The sequence below is a fragment of the Hippopotamus amphibius genome, chromosome 17 (assembly GCF_030028045.1).
Source record: "Hippopotamus amphibius kiboko isolate mHipAmp2 chromosome 17, mHipAmp2.hap2, whole genome shotgun sequence".
Lineage (NCBI taxonomy): Eukaryota > Metazoa > Chordata > Mammalia > Artiodactyla > Hippopotamidae > Hippopotamus > Hippopotamus amphibius.
In genome coordinates, this window is record NC_080202.1 from 18,217,538 (window position 1) to 18,239,901 (window position 22,364).

General features: G+C 42.5%; 1 protein-coding gene across 3 annotated transcripts in view; it reads left to right on the forward strand.

Annotated features, from left to right (window-relative positions):
• The first annotated feature begins 467 nt into the window (after nucleotides 1-467).
• PSMD11 (proteasome 26S subunit, non-ATPase 11) overlaps nucleotides 468-22,364 on the forward strand; it is a 29,797-nt gene continuing 7,900 nt past the window's right edge. For 2 of the 3 annotated variants that reach the window (XM_057714404.1, XM_057714405.1), the window contains exons 1-7: nucleotides 468-625; nucleotides 2,985-3,086; nucleotides 8,515-8,639; nucleotides 15,559-15,630; nucleotides 16,030-16,087; nucleotides 17,605-17,799; nucleotides 21,825-21,969. In XM_057714404.1, coding sequence (XP_057570387.1) covers nucleotides 535-625; nucleotides 2,985-3,086; nucleotides 8,515-8,639; nucleotides 15,559-15,630; nucleotides 16,030-16,087; nucleotides 17,605-17,799; nucleotides 21,825-21,969 — 788 coding nt within the window. In that variant the 5' untranslated portion in view covers nucleotides 468-534. Of the gene's footprint in view, nucleotides 626-2,984; nucleotides 3,087-8,514; nucleotides 8,640-13,689; nucleotides 13,929-15,558; nucleotides 15,631-16,029; nucleotides 16,088-17,604; nucleotides 17,800-21,824; nucleotides 21,970-22,364 lie in introns of those variants that run through there. The other variant, XM_057714406.1, reaches the window with a different exon arrangement.

Consider the following 22,364-nt stretch of genomic DNA (forward strand, 5'->3'; position numbering starts at 1 on the left):
GTGTGTGTGTGTGTGTGTGTGTTTCCCACGTGTTGCCGGACACTTGCACGCATTTGAATGGTGCTGGCTGTTCTTTGCCACCATAGTGAGCCCTTTATAAGATCTTTTATTGCCCTGAATGAATAGTTGAATGTGGAAGCTACAAAGAAAGCCAAACAGCTTTCACTGAACACCCAGCCCGGTGCTCAAATACTCCTCTCAAGGGCGAGTGAGGCGGGTCGAGGTTAAGAGGCCTCTTTTGGGGTGAGTGGGGATTAGCCTCGGGCTCCTATTGTTAGGCACCACCTCTTTTATTCGTGGGTAGCCGCTAGGCGGTGCTGGAGAGCCTCGCTGGTGGGCGGCAAGCTCCCCAACCCAGCTTTCATCCTCAGCCCACAGCCCATCTCCCCGGCCCCGCAGAGAGACTACAACTCCCGTGGTGCTCTGGGAGTGGAGGAGGCGGGGCACATGGAGGGAGCGACGCGAGGGCGGGCCTTCCGGGCGTGTGCTTCCGGCGTCGGCGGCCGTGGCCGGGGACGGTGTGAGAGCGGTAAGATGGCGGCAGCGGCGGTGGTGGAGTTCCAGAGAGCCCAGTCTCTACTCAGCACCGACCGGGAGGCCTCCATCGACATCCTCCACTCCATCGGTAAAGGTCGCCGCGCCCCCTCTCCGGCTCCGCTGGCCCAGCTCGGCCTGTGTCGGTCCTCGGCGGCGGAGCGGGGCCGGGCTAGCCGGCTCTGGTGCTGCTGACTCACTGTGTGTGTGTGTGTGAGGGGGGCCGGGCCGGGGGCCCAGGCCGCTCGGAGCTCCCTGGAGCCCCCTGGCCGCCCCCGCGGTGGGGAGCGCCGAGGCCACCCCGGCGTCCACTCGCCGGCTGCTGACTCACGGTGGGCTCGGCGCGGGGTGGGAGAGTGGGCCGAGCCGGGGCCCCACCGCTCCCCAGCCTCGTCTCCCGCTCTGTTCCGTGCGGGCTGGCCCGGGACCGCGAGCGGTGCTGGCCGGCGGACTCGTCGCGAGCTGGGCTGCGAGCCTCGAGTTGAGGGCCCTGGCGAAACCCGCCCTGGACAGGCATTTCCCGCCGTTGTTACCAGCCCAGCCTGCTCGGGTGGGAGCGCGGGCGCTCGCTCTTCTCTTGGAGTTTCCTTCCCCGGGACGCTGGGCGCTGCTACTTCTGCCAGCCCCGTCGCGGGGGGCTCCCCTCCGGGGGGGCTCTTGCTCAGTGCGGTTTGAAACATCCAGGGGAAGCACACCTCAGACTGGCATTTGGTTTGGGGAGGTGACCGAGACGTTCCTCGGCCCCCCCCCCGGTGTCGGGTGTGAGAGCGAGATGTCGGGGTGGGACCGCCCGGCCAGAGGAGGTGACTAACCGCCCTCGTCTCCGCTGTAGAGGTTGGAAGAGGGTACGGGGAGTTAGTTGTTAGCCGCGGAGCTCTGGGAACTCTTTGGAACTGGCCGGCTCTCCGTTGCTGGAGAAAAATCAAAGAAAAATGTCTTAGCACTGTAGTATGATTGTCTGACGCCTTGCACACAACTGGGAAATTGAAATGGGAGCCCGAGCGGGTTGCTTCCGACAGTTTTCTACTGGGATTCAGGTGTGAACAGAAATAAATTTATGATGACAGAGAGGGCGTCTAATGGTTAGCCGTCAAGGGTTCAGTCAGGGCACGGGCTGGCTCTTGGCCGCACAGGTAGCAGCGTGATCTTTTTAATGTAGCTTGAGAAGATTCGGATGGAATCAACAAGTAGTTTGCACGTGTATGTGGGACCTCCAGACCGTTGGCTTTTATGTTGACTCATGAGTCCGTTGAATTTTGGTACTCCTGACTTTCATGGAGGAAGACAGTGACAGGGCCTTGATGTCTTTATCTTTGGGGTGACTAGAAAAAGGGAGGAAGTGGAGGTTAAGATGCATCAATGAGTGGATGACATTGGCAAATAAAGGGTGTTTCATTTTGAAGTTCTGGTCTTGGCTTAAGTCAGTTACAATTACAGAACCAGAGTCATCTCGATGTGTATTTTTATCCTTGAATACACACTAATATTTAGAGCTAATGTGAGAAGCATGGATTTTATTTTTTGCACCTAGTGCCTACTGTGTTGTCTTCTATAAACTGGGAATTATGGTAAACATTATAATTAGAGTATTTCTTGCTTGCCCACTATATTAGGAGAGCGTTCCCTGAGAGCCTCCCTGTTAGAGCAAGCTTGAGTCACGATGGTTGACAGCCTTACTTTTTCCGGACTCCATCATGGAGTATCAAAATCTTGGTTTTTGTCAAGTCATGATGCTTTGTAAGAGAAGTGATAACTAGTGATGATTAGTAAAATTATCACTACAGATTTGAAGATTCTGTCCAGTGTTCAAGTGGTAGAATAGTTATTAACAGTTGGAAATGGGACAGATAACACAAAGTTATTTTAACAGGTCCTGAATCCCTTAAAGTAGTATTCTCTCCTAAGGATCACACTGGAGCTTTGACAGGGTTATTTTTCCTGAATGGCATAGTAGACCTGTTTATCCCTAACACACCCGTCAGCTGAGGCTCTCCATAGGCCTGAAGTTTATTGAAAGACTTTTGACTTTATAGTTACCAGTAACTTGGTCATTTGATTTTAGTTGGGCACAGACAAGTACGTTTAGTATTTTCACATAACGTAGCTCCTGGCATGGGGCTTAGCACCACAAGTGTGAATAACTTGTTTTGTTTGAATTTTGCATTAACCAAGTGACTTCAACAGAAATCTCAGTGTATGTGGGTAAAGGGAATTCTAATTAGTAGAATGAAAAGCCACATTTGGAATCAAAAGAGAGGAATCTGTTCTCATGGTATACATGGGACATGTTCTACGTGATCATTTTACTTTTTCTTGTTTATTTTTTTTTTAAAGCTCTCTAGAATTTGTCTTTGCTAACTGAGTTTGTAGTTGGTCTTATGAGGGTGAAATTTCTCTTAGTCTTCATTTTTTGTCAGAATTTTAAGAGGATTTGCATTTTTCTCTCCCAGTGAAGCGTGACATTCAGGAGAATGATGAGGAGGCAGTGCAGGTCAAAGAGCAGAGCATCCTGGAACTGGGGTCTCTCCTGGCAAAGACTGGACAAGCTGCAGGTAAGTGCTGCAAGTGGATTGCTTTCTCTTACCTGAATGCTGCCTGAGGTTTCACTTTGTTGCTAGAGTGAGGGAACATAGGAATGCATCCACACAGTTTATTGGTAATGTAGTTCAATTTTATGGCCAACTTGTTGAGCTTTAGTTTTCTGTCAGGAAGTTAAGAGGCCTTTAAACTCACTTCTTTCATTGACCTTTGTTCTGCAGGCGAGGGAAACATCTATTGGGATATAGTGTTTCTATTGGGATATAGTGACCTATGGTATGTTTCTGGTTTGGATTTTCACTGCATTCCCTTACATGTGGGCAGTAGCAGTCTTCGGTGATTTCATGGAGCTGCCTGATGTATTTAAGGTGGATAGTGACTCTAGGCCCCTGCCTTCAAAATGACTAGGGATTTTGTGTCCAAGGAAGTGGCTTGCTGTCCTTTTTTCCTGATACCCAATGAGTAAGACATTAAATGGAGAGAACCTTCCCAGGATTTCTCCATTGGTACCTAGGGCTTTGTGCCTTTTGTTGCCCAGACATTCTAGTTGTAATGGAACAATTGACTTTCTAGGTGCAAGATGATATTCTGATGATGGGTATGTCCTTGGAATGAGAGAGTCCAGTTGACCAGGAAGAGCCTTTGACCAGTAAAGTGGCAGTAGTATTTAGAGAGTAGCCTGCTTAAACTTGAAATGGATGATTTTTGCCAACTTTAGAGGGAATTTAGAGCTTATCTGATTAGAATGGATTAAGCATGGTTGATCTTGTGAGTTACTTTGCCCCAAATTATGTTGTTATCCAAGAGGATTATAGGTGTAAGTTAGCAAAACTTCATGAACTTGAGAACAAAGATCTTTCCCAGTTAAGGATGGTAACTTATTATTAGGCTCAATCAATAGAAAGTTGAATAAAGTTGTATGAAAGTGGGAGGATGTGTTTATATGGATCTTGTATCTTATTTAAAATATCATTAAAAATATCTGTAACAAGAAAAACAGTTTTTGAGTGCTTTCTATGAACAAGTTATTGTTTTAAGCCCAAACAGGATTTGGCTTATTGAAGCCTTGAAATAACTTGATAAGGTAGATACTATTACCCATTTTATACCTGAGGAAACTAAGCACAGAAAAGTTAAATATCTTATTTAAGGGCATTCAGCTAGTATGGGAAACTCAGGATTTGAATCCATATAGGTCCTACTTCAGCGCTCATGACGTTGAAGTATTTGCTTCCCATAGTTATCCACTTAGGAGTTATCAGTGGTAGGTGGTGATTTTTTCATTTTAGGCTGACTTCTCTCCTATTTATCATGTTTATGGATTCCTTTTGCCTGTCAGTTAATGTGAGCTTGGGGGTTGCAAAATAGTTCTGATAATTAGTGTACACGAAATATAATTAATAAGGTAATTTTCCTGAAAGAATTAGAAAGCCAGGTGAAGTGATTTTTTGGTGGAGGGGGGGCCTCGCTGTGCAACTTGTGAGATCTTAGTTTACCAAACAGGGATTGAACCTGGGTCCTTGGCAGTAAGAGTGTGGAATAACCACTGGACTGCCAGGGAGTTCCCTGAAACAATTTTTCTGTTGTTTCTCAAGTAGAATGGATAATTAAAAACAGCATGTAGTATAGTCAGTGTTTCAGAAAATTTGTCCAAAAATGTTACTGTTTTGCTTGAAAATACTATTTCTTGCTTTTACTCTCTCCTTATTCCTTGCCCTCCCTCTTATTCCTGCCCTGCCCTCTTTTCTAAGAAAGACTTTGACGAGTACTGTAAGAAAGTTTCAGGGCTTACGTTCAGCTATTAATAATTGATCGGTTTGTGTTGTTTCCTTTGATTTTTGGGTTCCCTAGAACAGAAAATATGTCTGTTCCATTTATTTTCACTTTTGTTATGTATTTACCATATGGCTATACTGTGCTGAGCAGTTATTCGGGAATTCGTGAAGGAGGCAGTGTCTGTTGCATAGTAGTGATGGAGAGTGGTGGTGTCCGTCATCAGACATGATGCCTGGGCTCCGGATCTGCAGATTGCACAGCCTGGGATGCTTAAAAGGAGTGTGTTGCGTTCTTTGAGGTTCTGAAAAGGAAGTTCTGGTCATGCAGTTGCAAATAATTTCAGTAAGACTAGAAGGAAGAAGTCAATATGATTCTGTAAGAAATAAAAAACAAATCAGTATGTGTGAAAATGGAAAGAAACAGAATATAACCAAGAATGAATAAGAAACAGTAAGAGATTAAAATGAAAAATAAACTGAGTCTTTTGGCAACTAAGAGGTCATTTGTGTTTCTGTTAGAGTAAGAAGAATAACTTGGAGAAGATACTGTAGTGCTAGCAAGTGCTAGAGAGGAAGGCAGACTCCTTAGCTCATGTTTCACTTCTGCCTTTTCCAGGAAGGAAAATGATTTTCAAAAAGAAAAAGATAGAAATAGTATCAGAAAGAGAGAATTAAAGTCAAGGTAGGTGAGAGAAGAGAGAGCAGATAGTCTTTTTAAGTCGGTTAAAGTTTCTAGGCTCTGACAACTTCTGTCTTTTAATATCAAAAGAATGGTTGTAGCAGATACATTTATAGAGCCACTATTATTCTGGGAAAAATCATGGAGGAGAGAGAGGTATAAGGAGACTGAGGACGGGCAAACATTGTTCCACTTTTCAAAAAGATAATGAAAAGAATAAATTCTAGACCCTATAAACTGATAATCATCAGTGAAGTTCTGGGACAGATTATTTGATAAGTAGGTTTTAATCACATAAAGCAGTGGGTTTATCAAGAAAAGCTTATTCCAGACTCACCTTATTTCTCTTTGGTTAGCCTTATCAGACAGCAGCTCTGCAGGGTTCCACAGACAATGGCTTGCCAGCTGGTTTTGTAAATAAAGTTTTGTTGGAACATAGCCATGCCCCTTTGTTTACATACTGCCCGTGACTGCTTCTGCACTACAGTGGCTGAGTTCAGTGCCTGCCGCTGAGACCGCATAACCCACAAAGCCAGAAATATTTACTATCTGGTCCTTCACAGAAAATGTTTGCCAACCCCTGTGTTAGGAAGAATGATATAGACAACATATCTGATGTAAGCAGGGTCTTTGAACATTTGCCATGACAAATGGGTCCTTTGTTGACCTGGAGGGAAGTCTCTAGCATCATGTCATAGGGATCTGTCCTTGTTCTTCTGGTCCGTATCTGGCATTATACCTAAAGCCATATCAGAAAATGTGCTTATTTTTGTAGATGATTCAGTATAGTAGAGAACAGAATTAAGATTTAGAGTTATTGCCAAAGCCAGCAAGATTAAATTCCGTGTGGAAAGTATAAAATTATATACTTAAACTATTTATCAAAACAGAGGAACGTGGGGAATTACCTGTCTGTGCAAAAAGACCTTATGGACTAAGTCTAAACAAAGAGTGCTTTTAGCAAAAGCAAAACATACTTCTTGTGTTATATGTAGCAATCTGATCAGGAGAATTAAGCCATGACTCTACTGGTCTGACTCTATGTGGAACATTGATTTCAGTTCTGGGTACCACAGGTGGTACATTTGTAAACTAGAGTTTATTCAGAGGAGGGCAACTAAGGTGACAAGGAATCTAGAAGGCAGGACATTGGAGGAATAGTGGAGATAGCTAAAGCGGTTTGGCTTGGAGAAAGGGAAAGTCAGGGAGATATGAGTGATAGTTATCTTCAAATATTTGAAGCCATGTGAAAGGAGGGTATAGACTCATGCTTCAGAAAAGAACAATTTAGTTTAACCAACATTGGAATTGTCTACTTTCTGAATACTTCTGTCACTAGAGATTGTTCAGAATTGTTCAAGCATAGTAGGAATTGCTGTTTCAGAAAGGACTTTGCACTAGACTACTTTTATTTTTTATTTTTTTATTTTATTTTTTATAAATTTATTAGCTGCATTGGGTCTTCGTTGCTGCGCACAGGCTTTCTCTGGTTGCGGAGAGCGGGGGCTACTCTTTATTGAGGTGCGCGGGCTTCTCATTACAGTGGCTTCTCTTGTTGCAGAGGATGGGCTCTAGAGAGCAGGCTTCAGTAGTTGCGGCACGTGGGCTTAGTTGCTCCGCGGCATGTGGGATCTTCCCGGACCAGGAATCGAACTCGTGTCCCCTATATTGGCAGGCGGATTCTTAACCACTGCACCACCAGGGAAGCCCTAGACTACTTTTAAAAAGCTATGATTATATAACATAATTGAAGTTTGCATAAATGCGAAAGGAATTTGAGGGAGAGTGTAGCCTGGCACTGGCATGGAAGACTCAATAGGACTTTAGCTGAACCTAAAAGGATATCCAAGATCTACATAGGTTGAGGTGGTGGGGAGGGATTCCAGGTGGAAATGCAGCATGAGTGAGACATGAAAGCAGGCATGTGTGTAGTGAGTACAGGGATGAATGAAGTGGCAGAATGGGAAAAAAACCTTAGATGGTAGGAATCACAGGTCAGTACTGGGAAGTGAAGGGAGAGATGAACTTTTCCACTCTGCGTAAAGTTCCTTTTATACCTGACACAGTCTCATGTATCCTGTGACTGTGCAGGCAGATGAGGACACAAGGCCCGGAATTAGCATTCTCTGGAGAGGGGAGGTTTGCTTGCCCTGAATTCGAGTTCTCAGGAGGATGAGTCTACAATTGGAGGCAGTGGCACTAAAGTAATTTTAACCTACATTCCATTCCTTAGTTGTTGAGTTGAAATATTCTCTAATTTTCACCTTTGTTTCTAAAGATGCTCGCTTAGAATTACTGTACCACCCTCTTTTCTTGCACAAGGGGTGGGGGAAACCTCTGTGGTGGACACCTTTTTTGTCATAGTTTAAGACTTAAGTTTTGCAGATTAATGAGGAATTTTAAAAGGGTGTAGTATAACTTTAAGGGACAAACACCCTTTTAGGTGAAAAGTTGATTCGAAAGAGTGCTGTGGAAATTATATTGGTAAAAGGCTCAACTGGGCATTACTTCAGGAAGGGAGGTAAAAGGAACCTGGAATTGAAAATCTCTGTTTAAGGGGAACTGCTAAGACAGACTTGGTTGGAAATTAGGGGGAAAAAATTAACTCCTGTAACCTGATAAATTTGTTCGTTGTGGGGAAGTAGTTTTGTCTGAGGTGGTAGAGGCATAGCGTATTTCACGTTCTAGAAAACTGCTTTCTGAGAGTGTGAGTACTTTGCTGTACTCATGAGGCAGAGACATGAGCTTTTCCCAGGACCCTCACAGTAAGCCAGTGGCTGGGTGGGGAGTGGAATACAGATTAGGTATGTGTTAACTTTTTTGCTACTCTGTTACCTGCTAAGAATGCTTTAAATTCCTCGTAAGTTTCATTTTGACTGATTCCAGACATCAGTACTGATTTTATGACCTCGGGGTCATTTTTTTAATGGGTGTTTTGTGCCTGATATTGATGTGTACTTTTTCCTGTCTGAATTGCCTTCTACACAGAGCTTGGAGGACTCCTGAAATATGTTCGACCCTTCTTGAATTCCATCAGCAAGGCTAAAGCAGCTCGTCTGGTCCGATCTCTTCTTGATCTGTTTCTTGATATGGAAGCAGCTACAGGACAGGAGGTAAGCTACCTTAATGACAGAAGGTAGACAGTATGGAGCAAAGTATTGTTTCAGTGAAAGGAATGCCTGCCTGCACTGTGGTACTAATGTGGAAGGGACAGCTGGGAGGACAGCGCAGGACTTATCATGTCAGTTTCTCTTTGTTACAGGGCATTTAATACTTTGGGTCTGTTCCATGCTTTGCTTTGTAAGTGGAGATTGTCAGTGGTCCTTGGAATCCTCATTACATCAGGGTCACAAACTGATTCTTGTCTTTGAGGTATTGTATTGCCACACCTTTGTAATGTTTTCTGTGTCTGTGGTACCTTTCATTCTGTGTCACAGAGCTCCCTGTGAGCACTAATTAAGTCCTGTGGCATCCTTTCTTGGCTTGTCTTGTACTGCATTTATGCCTTTATTGAGGGGTGAGCATCCATCTGTTTGTGTCTCATGTGTGCAGAAGTGACTGGTGTACCTGTACACGTCCTCTATGTGTTCAGACTAGACCCTGAGCTGCGCTGAGGAGTGCCTCTTTGGAATCACTGAGCCTGTTCCCATTCCTTTCAAAGATAACTGTATTGTCTGCAATTCAGGAGAAGGAGACACTACCAAAGTTAAAATTCATTCTGTAAAAAGTGGCAGATTCAAGCAGGGTATATGGTGGTTGCTTGAATCTGTTTGTAGGAACAATATAGTTGTTGTCTTTTCTGTAAGTTTATTGATCAGCACTCATTGAGTGCCTGCTGTGTGTTAGGCACTGTTACAGGTACTGGGGATTCATTTGTAACAGCATACAGTTACTGTTTCATGAGGATTATATTTTAATGAGGAGGGCAGGTAATAAACAAATATATAAAATGTCAGATGGTATAAAGGCAGGGCTAGGAATTGGTAGTTGGTTATATGTCTCATTGTTTGCCATAGGCTCTGTGGGTATAAAAGATACGAAGGGGCTTAGTGACGTATTGAGTAAATAATGGGGAACTTCAGAAACCTAGGACATAGGGATCTCATTTTGAAATCATGTCTTTCGTAAAATCTGGTTTCTTGCCTTAATGATGCTTTGAAACCTAGTTTAAACACAGAAACTAACTTCATTGTAGAAATTCATTTGTAGTGAAGTCTTCAAATTCTTTTGTTTCTGGCAGACCTGTGTTTCATGATAGTAGATCAAAAATAGATATGTAGATGGCTGTCTTTTGAACCAAAGCATTAGAATTATTTTTATGAATAATTTAAAAGAAAGTGATTTTTCTAAGGGGTACTACTCTTATATAACCCTAACTTAAAAAAAAATTGTATTTATTCTCGTGAAAAAGTGACACCCCATCTTTTGTTTGCATTAGGATGCCTTATTCTCTCTCTTTTTTTTTTTTTTGGCCATGCAGCATGTGGGATCTTAGTTCCTCAACCAGGGATCGAACCCCTGCCCCCTGCATTGGAAGCACGGAGTCTTAACCACTGGACCGCCAGGGAAGTCCCCTAGGTTGCCTTAGAATGGGCTGACCAACAAATGTTAGCTTGAAACGGACTAATAAATGTTACTTGGAACATTTTAGACAGAAAAAATTAATTATACAAACTGCTTCTTTGACACTGAAGTCTTGGAATTTGTCCCTTCCCATAGCATGGTACTGACTCAGTGGATAGAACTGTGTTTGTTTAATGGTCAGTTCTCCTACTTCTTTATCCAAATTATCCCATCATAATGTAGTGCTCTCCTGTAATTGGCTAGTGGGATTTACTGGCTTTTGTCATGTATTCCGTGCCTGCTTAGGCCCTCCCTTTAACTGTGTGTGCACATTGCTATTTTTCGTTGCACATTACTATTTTGTCAACTAGAAACCTTTCTTCCTTATCCTAGGGTGAAAGGAAACACTCTTAGGTATTGTGTCTTTTTTTTTTTTTGTCAGTGTCTTCTTAGTGCTAAGTAAGAACTGTTTTTTGTTTGTTTGTTTGTTTGTATTCAGTGATTAGTAGTTTAGCTTTTTATGAAGAGCCAGAGTCTTAATCCACTTAGCAGGTCTTCTTTCAGTAATTTTTGTGGATTATAGGTTATTTGCTTGTTTTGGATTAAATTATGAATCAGCCAGATGGTTCTACCTGCACCTCAAACTCAACATAGCAACATCAACATCCAACCATTTATTAAATTCTGTCAGTGCAACTTTCTTCAATCTATTCTCCACCTCTTTATATTTGTTCTCTATGTACAACTGCCATCTGGTTTGGGTTCTAATTATTTCTTCTTTTTTTTTTGAGGTATTGTTGATGTACAGTGGGTTCTAATTATTTCTTAGACTACTGCAAAAGCCTCATGCCACCGTTTTGAGAGCTACCCTACCAGTAACCCTCTGAACATTTTATTCCTCTCTCTGTTCACCCCTGACTTGAGCCTTCAGTGGCTCTCCCGTTGCCTGCAGAATTAGGTATTTCATATTTTTCCACGGTACAGCTTAGCTTGACAGTCAGATCTACTGGTACTCTATGAAGTGTAGCAAACATACCAGCCTTGTTGGATACTTACTGAATGAATCCTGTGCACTCTTCATGACATACCTCTCCCTCCTGTGGTTCCATGTCAAGTACTGCCTCCTCTGAAATCTTTCCTTGTCGACATCACTGTGATGTTAACGCTTTAGTGATCCACATTATATTTTGTATATGTTATATTTCTGATTATTTTGTCTTGTATTATGATTACTTGAACATTTTCTTTATTTTCTCTACCGTAATACAGTCTCATTCAGATGAAGCCCTGTATACCTTGTAGTACCGCAGTGCCTTTCTCATTCCTAATCATGGCTGTTCCTTAAACGTGGCTACCTCTGATCTCACCCACCATATTATTCTTTCTTTTACTTTCTTTACAGCTGTAACACTGGCCTTTTTGTCTTAGCTTTAAACTGTTCTAGCTTTGGGGCATTTGTATACATCTGAATTTTTTTTTTTTTTGGCTGTGCTGCATGGCTTGTGGGATCTTAGTTCCCTCACCAGGGATTGAACCTGTGCCCCCTGCAATGAAAGTACTGAGTTGTAACCACTGGACCACCAGGGAAGTCCCACTCAGCCTGATCTTAACATGGCTTTTTTCTTCACATCATTTCAAGTCTTTGCTTGCATCTCATTTCCTCAGAGACCTTCCTTTATCACCTTATCTAAAATACCGGATTTCTGCTTTCTTCATATTTATTTTACTTATTAACATCTGTTTCCTGCTTAGAATATAAGTTTCATGAGGGTAGCTACTGTGTCCTATTCACTGCTGTATCCTCTGCACTTCCAGGGGTTTGGCCTAGAGAAGCTACATAACTAGTATTTGTTGAAGGAATGTATGGGTTATACCTTCTCTGTGGTAGATGCTCGGGAGGTACTTTGTTGAATTAAAACTTAAGTTTATTGACTTGAGATATAAGCACGGGGTAGTATTAACTACATTTGTCTGTGTGACTCAAGGCCTCTGACTTGGGGAAATTGGATATAGTCTTCATCTTGGAAAATTCTATTCTTTTACAATCCTTTGATTGACTGATGAGAAAGGATAGAGGAGCAAGTCATAGGTGAATCACTGTCACAGTACTATGGAGTCCTGAGGCAAAATATGAAGGTTTTGGACACTGTTAAGAGAGCTAGGAGTTTTGGGGAGTTTGGTACCAAGAGCTAGGAGTGTTGGAGAGTTTCACACCAAGAGTATGGGGGAGGGGATTTTCCTTGCCTTTTTGTATTTGGGAACTAACTGTAAGTCAGATCTACAGAACAATCTTCAGCTCGCTATATTCCAAAAGCTGATATGATTCAGGTTAGGTTCTGGTCATTTGCAGTACTAAGGTTTAGTTAGAGCCTAGGAAGTAAGGCTATATGGGTGGGGTGGGGGACTGAGGATTGGGGCGGTTGGCAAGAGGAGGGGAGTAGAGAATTGGGGTGAAGAGGGGAGAAAGAAGACTGAAAGATCCTTGCCAAATAGTGAACTGAAATTCCAGAATTAGTTTTACCTTCCAGGGATCTGTAGGCAGTTTCTGTGGGAAGCCATTTTTTGGTATAGTCTATCCCAGGGGTCCCCAACCGGTCAGTGGCCTGTCAGGAACCAGGCCGCACAGCAGGAGGTGAGTGGTGGGCGAGCAAGGGAAGCTTCATCCGTATTTACAGGCACTCCCCATCACTCGCTGATATTACCGCCTGAGCTCTGCCTCCTGTCAGATCAGCCGTGACATTAGATTCTCATAGGAGCACGAACCCTGCTGTGAACTGCATGCTAGGGATCTAGGTTTCACGCTCCTAATGAGAATCTAATGCCTGATGGCCTGATGATCCGAGGTGGAGCTGAGGCAGTCCCATCATCCCCAGGTGGGACCATCGAGTTGCAGGAAAACAAGCTCAGGGCTTGCACTGATTCTGCATTATGGTGACTTGTATGATTATTTCATTATATATTAGGAATAAAGTGCACAATAAATGTAATGCTCTTGAATCATCCTGAAACTGTCCCCCACTCCCACCCCAACCCCCGTCCGTGGAAGAATTGCTTTCCATGAAACTGGTCCCTGGTGCCAAAAAGCTTGGGGACCGCTGGTCTATCCAACTGAAACACAATAGCACATTTTAAGAAGCCTTACATCAAAAATCCTGTTAATGAAACAGTTATTTCAATGGAAAAAAAGGGAGTTTGTGCTAGAGAATTTCAGACTTAGAAAAGTAGTTAATTCTTCCCCTTAGGAATTTAGTTAATAAAGGCATATAAAAATGGTTAAGTGCATTTATTTAAAAAATACCTAATTTTGACCATGTCAAGCTTTTGTGCTCAAGCAAGGGCTTCCTCCAGAAGCGTGGGCTTCTTGTGTATCCTTATCCCCTTTGTTAGCATTAACAAAGCACAGAGCCTCTCAAACAAAACAGCTATGTAGCAAGGGCAGTGGCCTTTAACATTTTTTCTTAGAACTGAAGCACTGGTTTCACCAGTTACAGTCTTAGATATTGCAAATCATGTACCCTGTAATTGATAACAGATAAGTAGTTCATGTTTTAAAAATTCCCTGCTTTAGGAGAAATGTCTGTATTGACCTGAATTTATTAAGGCTGGGTTGAAGTAGGGTCAAGTTCAGGTCCCAACAGCTGATATGTGACCTTGGATGCGTCACTTAACATCTGGACTGTCAGGGAAATAAGGACAGGTGAAATGCTAGAGCAGAACTCAGTGTTTCTTAATTAGGGATGTACATCAGAGTGGCCAACCTTTTATTCCAGACTGCTGAATCAGGAACCGAGGCTTTCATTTCTTCATTGCTTGAAAAAGCTTACTGGGTAAAGCTGATGGTAAGCATTTCTTAGCTGCTGAAGACACTTAGGACTAAAGATTTTTATTCTTGTTGCTAAAGATATTCAGCAAAATATTTTAAGTTCCATTCATGTCATGAACAGAGATCTTACTTTGAGTTTGGCTTTTTAGAGCAAAACTCAAAACTCTGGAATTGTGATTGGCTTGCTTTTATATTAAGTTTTGTAGAATTTACTGCTTGAGGGTGGTTGAGTTTAGAGTTGGGGATTAAGTAGCCACTAGGGGGTGCCAGTGAGTTATAAAGATTTCACTGACTCTTACTGGTGAATCCTCCAGATACCATGTAATGTCATCCATTTATCTTCTGAGCTTGGACTTAGGATCTAAAGGCAGAAGGTCTGTCAACTTGGATTATGTCCCTTTACTTTTCCCTCCTTATAACATCTCTTAAGAGAAATTTGGATTTATATAAAAACCTGTTGTTTTAGCAATCAGTTCTCTGGAAAGCTCAGTTTCTTTTTATCTTATGCTCTGATTATGAATCTATATAAAACTCAGTAACAGAAGTGATACAAGATATGCAGCATTTGGGACTTCCCTGGTGGCGCAGTGGCTAAGAATCCACCTGCCAGTGCAGGGGACGTGGGTTCAGTCCCTGGCCCAGGAAGATCCCACATGCCGTGGAGCAACTAAGCTCTAGAGCCTGCGAGCCACAACTACTGAGCCAGCGTGCCGCAACTTCTGAAGTCCGTGCGCTTAGAGCCTGTGCTCCACAACAAGAGAAGCCACTGCAATGAGAACCCCACGCACCACAACAAAGAATAGGCTCCCCGCTCGCTGCAACTAGAGAAAGCCTGCATGCAGCAATGAAGACCCAGTGCAGCCAATAAATAAATCAATTAATTAAAAACAAGATATGCAGCACTTAATATGTACTTGTTAGAGCTACTATGGCAAGGGCACCTATGGCATGTAGACCATCTAGCATAGAACACTACTTTAAGTTAGTTACTTTGCATGCTACATTACTGCTTGGGTAGCAGGTGGAACTGGGGTTCAGAGTGCCTTTAAAGAAAGCTTAAAAGCCCCTTAAAGTGTTAGGTTAATTCTAATTTGTTTTTACTCCCTTTAGGACGAGCTAAGTTTGCTGTATTGTGATGAGAATTGTTAGTTGCACTTCCTAGAATCTGGAAGGGAAGAGCCAGCTGGACCTTTTGAGTCTTAGAAGCAACTGTTCAGCGTAAGACCCTTGGGCCTAGGCTGAGAATTTCTCCCCTTTATGACCAATATATTCACATGAACACATTATTGTTACTATTCAGGGGGGAATTTCTGCTTTAAAAATTTCTCAGCCATTATAGAAATCTACATTCTAGGGCTGCGTATGTAGCCTGAGTCCCCCCTGAGAAGGTAGAAGAGGAATCTTGAAGATGAGGCTCTTTTCCAAGGGAATACAGTCTAAACACAAAGATACTTTGTGTGTAAAAAGCCAAGTTGATTTTCCATTATGATACAACCATTACATATTGAGATACTGGGGATCAAGGCATGCCGCTGAGGTAGTAACCATGGGTATGTAAGAAGGAGATGAAAGCTGTTCTCCAGAGCAAGGCTTGTGGGAAGAATGTGAGGACGTAATGTTGCATGTACTGTCTCTGCCTGTTGCAGGTCGAGTTGTGTTTAGAGTGCATCGAATGGGCCAAATCAGAGAAGAGAACGTTCTTACGCCAAGCTTTGGAGGTATGTGCCTACGTTAGTACTCATTTCAGATCTCTAGGCATTTGAAGGACTGTGCATATAAGTAACACCGTCCTGATCAAAAGTATTTTTAGCAACTTTGTATTATCCAGGCACTCAAGATTATTGGTAGTAGTCCTACTCATGAGAATTGCTCTGGTTGAAGTTTTGAGACAGACCTTCTGCTTGGCTCAGAAAAGTAAGCAGCAACATGGTTTAGTCAGTCACTGGCTATAATAGGAGATAATATCACGGGCTAGATGATTTTTTTAGGCTGAATTTGATGCTTTCATCAGGACTTGAATATTCAACAGTAACAGTTCTGTAACTGTCAATCTTTGATTTCTTTCTTTGGCTTTTTTCTTCCCCTTTTCATCAGTCAATGCCTTTTCTCTTTCCTAGGCAAGACTGGTGTCTTTGTACTTTGATACCAAGAGGTACCAGGAAGCATTGCATTTGGGTAAGTAAGCTGGTGGAAGCTAGTAAGACATCTTAGCTGGCTAAATGAGTGTATTCCAAACCTGGCTACTCTTACTAATAAGTTACATATTAATAATTTATATTCTGTGTATTTCTAAAAAGGATTTAAGGTGGCTTACATTTACTGATTCTGTCATGGAAAAATGCCATTTAGAAGTTCTAACTATCTGTCAACTTTAGAGAACAAAAGGGTCAAATTGCAAGTATTTACTGACTATCACATCTATATCTGTTTATAATTATCCTTAAAATCTATTTTAAAAATCAAGAAATTAACTGGGTGCAGATACATAGGAAACCTGAAGTGGGCCAACTAAAGGCTTTTCCTTTTGGCGTTTAAACACCCTGAAATCTTCGCCTGCTGCTTTTTTTTGTTTTTAATTAGTGGATATATCTGGACTTTTATTAGTGGATATATTTTCCCCAGGTGGAGGAACACCACTTTCATGATCTATTAAGTTGAAAGAAATTGCCAATATTCAATTCTTAGCCTGCAAAATGGTAATTTCATATGGTTCAAACAAATAGTAGCATTAAAAAAAAATGTTTTAATGAGATATTCACAGACCATAAAATTCACCCTTTAAAAGTATACAATCAGTAATTTGTAGTATATTCACGGAGCTGTGCAACTGTCACTACTATCTGATTTCAGAACATTTTCATCACTCCAGAAAGCAACCTTGTATCCATTAGTTGTCACTTCCCATTAATTCTCCATCCATTGTCTCTGCTTGCCCACCTTCACAGGCAATCACTAACTACTTTTTGCCTTTGTAGATTTGCCTATTCTGGACATTTCACATAAATAAAATCATACAATATGTGGTCTTTTGTGATTGGCTTCTTTCTCTTAGCATAATGTTTTCAAGGTTCATCTGTCTTGTAATGTATAGCAGTGCTTTTATTGCTGATAATATTCCATTGCATGGTTGTACCACATTTTATTCACCTATTCATCAGTTGGTGGACATTTAGATTGTTTCCACTATTTGGCTATTACGAATACTGTTCTGAACAGGTTTTATGTGGACATGTTTTTCTTTTGGGTATGTACCCAGGAGTAGAATTACTGGGTCATGTGGTAGCTCTTTTGAGGAACTGTCAAATTGTTTTCCAAAGTGGCTGCACCATTTTACATTCTTACCAGCAATGTATGAGGAGAGTTCCAGTTTCTCCATATCCTCACCAACATTTGTTAATATTGTCAGTCTTTTTAATTTTAGCCATCTTAGTGGGTGTGAAGTGGTCTTGATTTACATTTCCCTAATGACTAAACTAATGATGTTGGGCATGGGGTAGAAGGTGTGTTTCTCTTTTAGAAGATAGCACGTGAGCAGAAAATTTAAGTCTTGCAAATAGATAACTTCTTTTTGAGTTCAGGCAGTTTCTTTATCCTGAGTTTTCTTATGAGGGTAATGTTAATACTGTAATATTACAGTATTAAAATATAAAGATTATGGCTAACAAAGGGATGTGTATTTTTTCTTTCTTCAGGTTCTCAGTTGCTTCGGGAGTTGAAAAAGATGGATGACAAAGCCCTTTTGGTGGAAGTACAGCTTTTAGAAAGCAAAACATACCATGCCCTGAGCAACCTGCCAAAAGCCCGAGCTGCCTTAACCTCTGCTCGAACCACAGCAAATGCCATTTACTGCCCCCCTAAATTGCAGGCCACTTTGGATATGCAGTCAGGTAACACCGTTATTTACTTATGGGATGTTTTCTTAAAACTCCTCTTACCTCACAGGTGGCAGGAATGGGGGTTGGGGCTGGAGAATAAAATTGGCTTTTTCAGCTCAGGCTTCCTCAGAGAAATCCATTGGAAGGTTACCTCTCTAACTAGCTGCCCCTCTCCTGTTCACTTGTTATTACTGCCAAAAATATATTAAGAACAAGCTTAATCTGTGGTTGACCAGGCAAACTGATTGTTAGAGCCAGCACCCTAGAGAGGCCTCACTTAGGTTTAAAAAGCTCTCCCTTATCGTCCATCTTAGTCGCTTACTCAGGATGGTAGCACCTCTCCAGGATTAGAGTCTCTTGTCACTTGGAGACCTTTGTAAAGCATGTTGAACTTTTCTAAAGGGGCTCAGATCGAGCCTGAGGAAAGTCACCCCTTGTGGCCCCCATTTCAGTCGAGGGTAGTGGATCACTTTCTGATGGAGTGTGTGAATTAGGGGGCTAGGAGGCCATGGATTGGCAGTAGAATACTTTTTCTTATAGTCAGCAGCTTTTTTTTTTTTTTTTTTGGCACATGGGCTTAGTTGTTCCGCGGCATGTGGGATCTTCCTGGAGCTGGGATCGAACCCATGACCTCTGCATTGGCAGGCGGATTCTTAACCACTGCGCCACCTAGGAAGCCCAGCAGCTTTCATTAGTTATAATTGATTATCATTATTGAAGGAGCATTGGGATTGGAGGCAGAGGACTAGTTTAAAGCCCTGGTGTTACCTCTTTGCAATCTTTGTTTCCATGTAAAACTGTAAGAGGGAGATCATAGCTGCCGTACTTGCCTCTCAGGTATTGTAAGTATCAAATGGCATGTTATGTCATTCAGGTTAAAAGCAGAAGGTCTAGAAAAAGACTTTTCTAGGTTGAAATTTTGATTCTGCAAATTTCTAGTTGTGTGACTGGGCAAGTTACTTACATTTACCTTTAGCGCATCTGAAAAATGGTGGTAGTAATTGTACCTCCTCGTAGGATGGGAGTGAGGATTAAATGAGCTGATGAATGTAAGCTCTTACCACAGTACCTTGCTTTGACCAAATACTGGAACCTTCTTTAAGCCACTACTCTTCATTATGCTCTTCCTTCACAGTCAGGAGATAACTTGCATCTTATTTCTCAGAGCAAATAGAGGCCATTTTTATGTGAACCTTCTTTATTTCTCTTTCCTTTCCAGAATTGGTATCACTGTCCATTTTTACCCATTATCAAGCATGATCCTTCTGTCTGTCCTTAATTTGTCTTTAGTTTTTCAATTCTAAGTCTGGTTTCTTATCTCCGCTTGGATACTCCTCTCGGTCTTTGAATTGCCCCAGCTGAAAAAGCACAGTCCTTTGTCCTTTTTAAATTGCTGTCTTCTCCTTTTCTGTCAAGCTTCTTGGAAAAGTTGAAAGAATATCATTACTTTGGTGTCTCTGTTGACTCCTTGAAAGACAGTAACTCCGCTCTAACGTCTGGCTTTTGGGGGATTTGACACTGTTGAACACTCCTTGCTTCTTTGACAGCACTGTCTTCTTGATTCTCCTCCCTTGACTAATCCTCAGTTAACTCTTCCGTCTGATGTCTCTTAAGGGTTGGTTTTCCTCAGTTTTCTGGGTTCTTTTTTCTTCCCGGTCTCCCTTCTTCCTGTCTCATCCCATACTCTCCCATGGCTTTAGCTGCCATGTGATACACGAATAGTCTCCTCATCTAGTTTTCCAGTAGCTTCTCTCCTAAATTCCATAGCTAAATGTCCAATCTCAACACATCCAAGACCAAAATTATTATCTCACCTTTCCCCCCTCACACTGTTCTTTTTACATTTCCTACTTTAGTTAGTGGTATCATTACTGACTCAGTTGCTCAAGCTATTGTCTCTGGAGTAATTTTGACTCCCTTCCTCTCCTTCACCCCTCATATCCAATCAGTTGCCAGATCTGTCTCCAAATCTGCCCTTTGTTTTCCATCTCTGTAGTCACTGCTCTAATTAATGCCACTGGACCACTAGAGCAGTCTTTTACCGATCTGTCCCTGGTCACTTTTCCCAATCTGTCTTGCTTAGTAGTCCTAAAGTCATTTTTTGAAAAACAAATCTGATCATGTAACTCCAGTGGTTCCCCGTTATCCCCAGGCTATTTTACTTTAACAGGACATTCAAAAGGAAGGCACTCTTTCCTTTTCCTGCTTATCTCTGGCTTTCAGTCCTGGTTACCAAATGACTTCATGTGTTCCTGCTCCTGTGCCTTTATGTATTTTGTCTTCTCTGCTTGGAATTCCCCTTTCCATCTTGTCCCCTTGGCAAACGCCTGTGCATATCCTTCCAGATCAAGCTCACGTTTCTTTCATAAACCCTCTTCAATGCCTTCTTTACTTTGGGCTTCTCTGTGAGAGGTGTGTTCTTTGGTACATATTATGGTACTAATCTTGTTTCCGTTTTGGTGACTAGTGTGAAACTGTGAGCTCCTTCAGGGCCTTATTCATGTTTATTTCCTCTGTAATAGTTATATCAGTGCTTGGCATACGGTAGGCCCTTGTTAGTATTTGTGTTGAATGAGTAATAGTCTGGTTTTTCGTTTTTTAAATAATAAATGTCCTGTGCCAGCTGTGATGCTTGTAGTCCTATTGTGGTTTCTGTTTGCTGATGTGTTTTGGAAAGCAGTATACCAGTTCTTTTTTCTTTTTTTTTAACCAGTCTTATTTTTTGTCTAGTCTATTCTCTTTTAACTCTGGACTGGGAAGAATTGGAAAATGGGCATTTGTCTCATTTAATTTGGCAGCGTTGTCTCATTTAATTTGGCAGTGTTCATAGTTAATTGGGTATCTTTGAGGGAGGTCTCCCCGGCTACAGGGAGGGGGTGGGTTTTCTCCAGGTCTCTGTAGTTAAGAACATTAGTAGGAGAAGGACCTGATTCCTTCAGCCTCTAAACGGGAGGCTTTTTGGGTAGGGTAGAAGTACTAGGTGTGGTACATGTCCCTCAGTAGTGGTTATTAAGTCATAAGTCCCCAACTGGCGTGCCAGGCACACAGGTATGTGACAGGCAGTCTGAAACAGTGGTCCCCTGGGGGCACGTGTAAGCAGTTTCATCCTTTTACTCCAGTGTGCTGAATACTTCCTTGGTGTACCTGGATGTGAAAAAGTTGGGAAGCTCTGTGGTAAACAAGTGGATGTGGCTGAGGCAGGGTTAGAACTGATTTACAGAATCTTAGGGCTTAGTTGCCTTCCAAGCTAGAAAGAACTAATTTTCATGTCATCCCAAGTGACAGCATAAGTTAGAAGTAATAGCAGGTTCAGTCAAAGTTGGGTTCATTGGGAGCAACCCAGCTTCTAAACAGTAGAGAGCTGGTTAGGTGAAGTGTGGCGTGTCAGCCTAAGGAAATGCTGCTTGTCTGGGTACAGTTCAGTCCGTGGGTCTGGCTGTACATGAAACCCGGGTACTGACTGCCTCGAGGCAGAAGTACATCTATAAATGACCAGTGTCTGAAATGAGGCTGTAAGAGGCTGGATTTTTTTTTCTCTCCCATGAAAGCTGCTTACATATAAAAACTGTCAAGCTTAGAAAAGCTATCTTAAAGAAATGATTGATATTATTAAAACCAGTAATTTGGACACACCAGGGAGGGATGTTTGTATCACCTTTCTGGCCTGTGATGGTAGTGTCATGGAGGGTAAACATGGCCTTTTCTAGTGGTTCTGCAGGGTAGCAGGATGGCTGTGGTGCTGCGAAGTGTGAGAAAAGACGCTACTGTGTGTGGTTTTTAGGATCCCCTTTATTTGGGTCTCTTAACTCCTTTGGAATTAACATTGGCAAGATGACATTGAACTGGGAGGCCAAAGACTGGGTTCTAACCGAGCTTTGCCACTAGATGGCAGTGACTTTGGGCAGGTCCTTCCTTCTTTCCTGACCTCAACAGTAAGTAGATGAGGTTGGGATAGATTTTTGAGGCCCTTCACAGCTGTGATGTTCTGTGGTTCTGTTATTTCACATAGTTCTTACTCTTTTCTTTTCAATGCCCAGGTATTATCCACGCAGCAGAGGAGAAGGACTGGAAAACTGCGTATTCATATTTCTACGAGGCATTTGAGGGTTATGACTCCATTGACAGCCCCAAGGCCATCACGGCTCTGAAGTACATGTTGCTGTGCAAGATCATGCTCAACACGTAGGTGCACGTTCACGCTGGGCTGTGAGCGCTTAGGCCGCTCATCTGAGATCTTGCGCGTGGCACGGATGGCTGGGGCAGGGAGTTGGCCAGTTGCACAAGTAGCCACCTTGTGCGGCCGGTTGAGGTGGAATGGGAGGATCGAAGGTAATCCAGAGCACTTTTGCTCGCCAGTCTTTCAGAATTGGGGAGACAGATCTAGAAATCTCTTTCCCAGCCCCTCAGAGTGTTCTCCTCATCCTGCAGTTCTGAGCATAGGACAGAGGGCCAGGAAATGGCTCGCAGCCCAACACCAGCCATTGGGCCACCCAGAATGGGGGTGGTTAAAGGAGAGGTTAGGGAGAGGTTTGAAAAAGGCGGCAACGGCTAGTATGATGGCTGGATCTTTTCCTAAA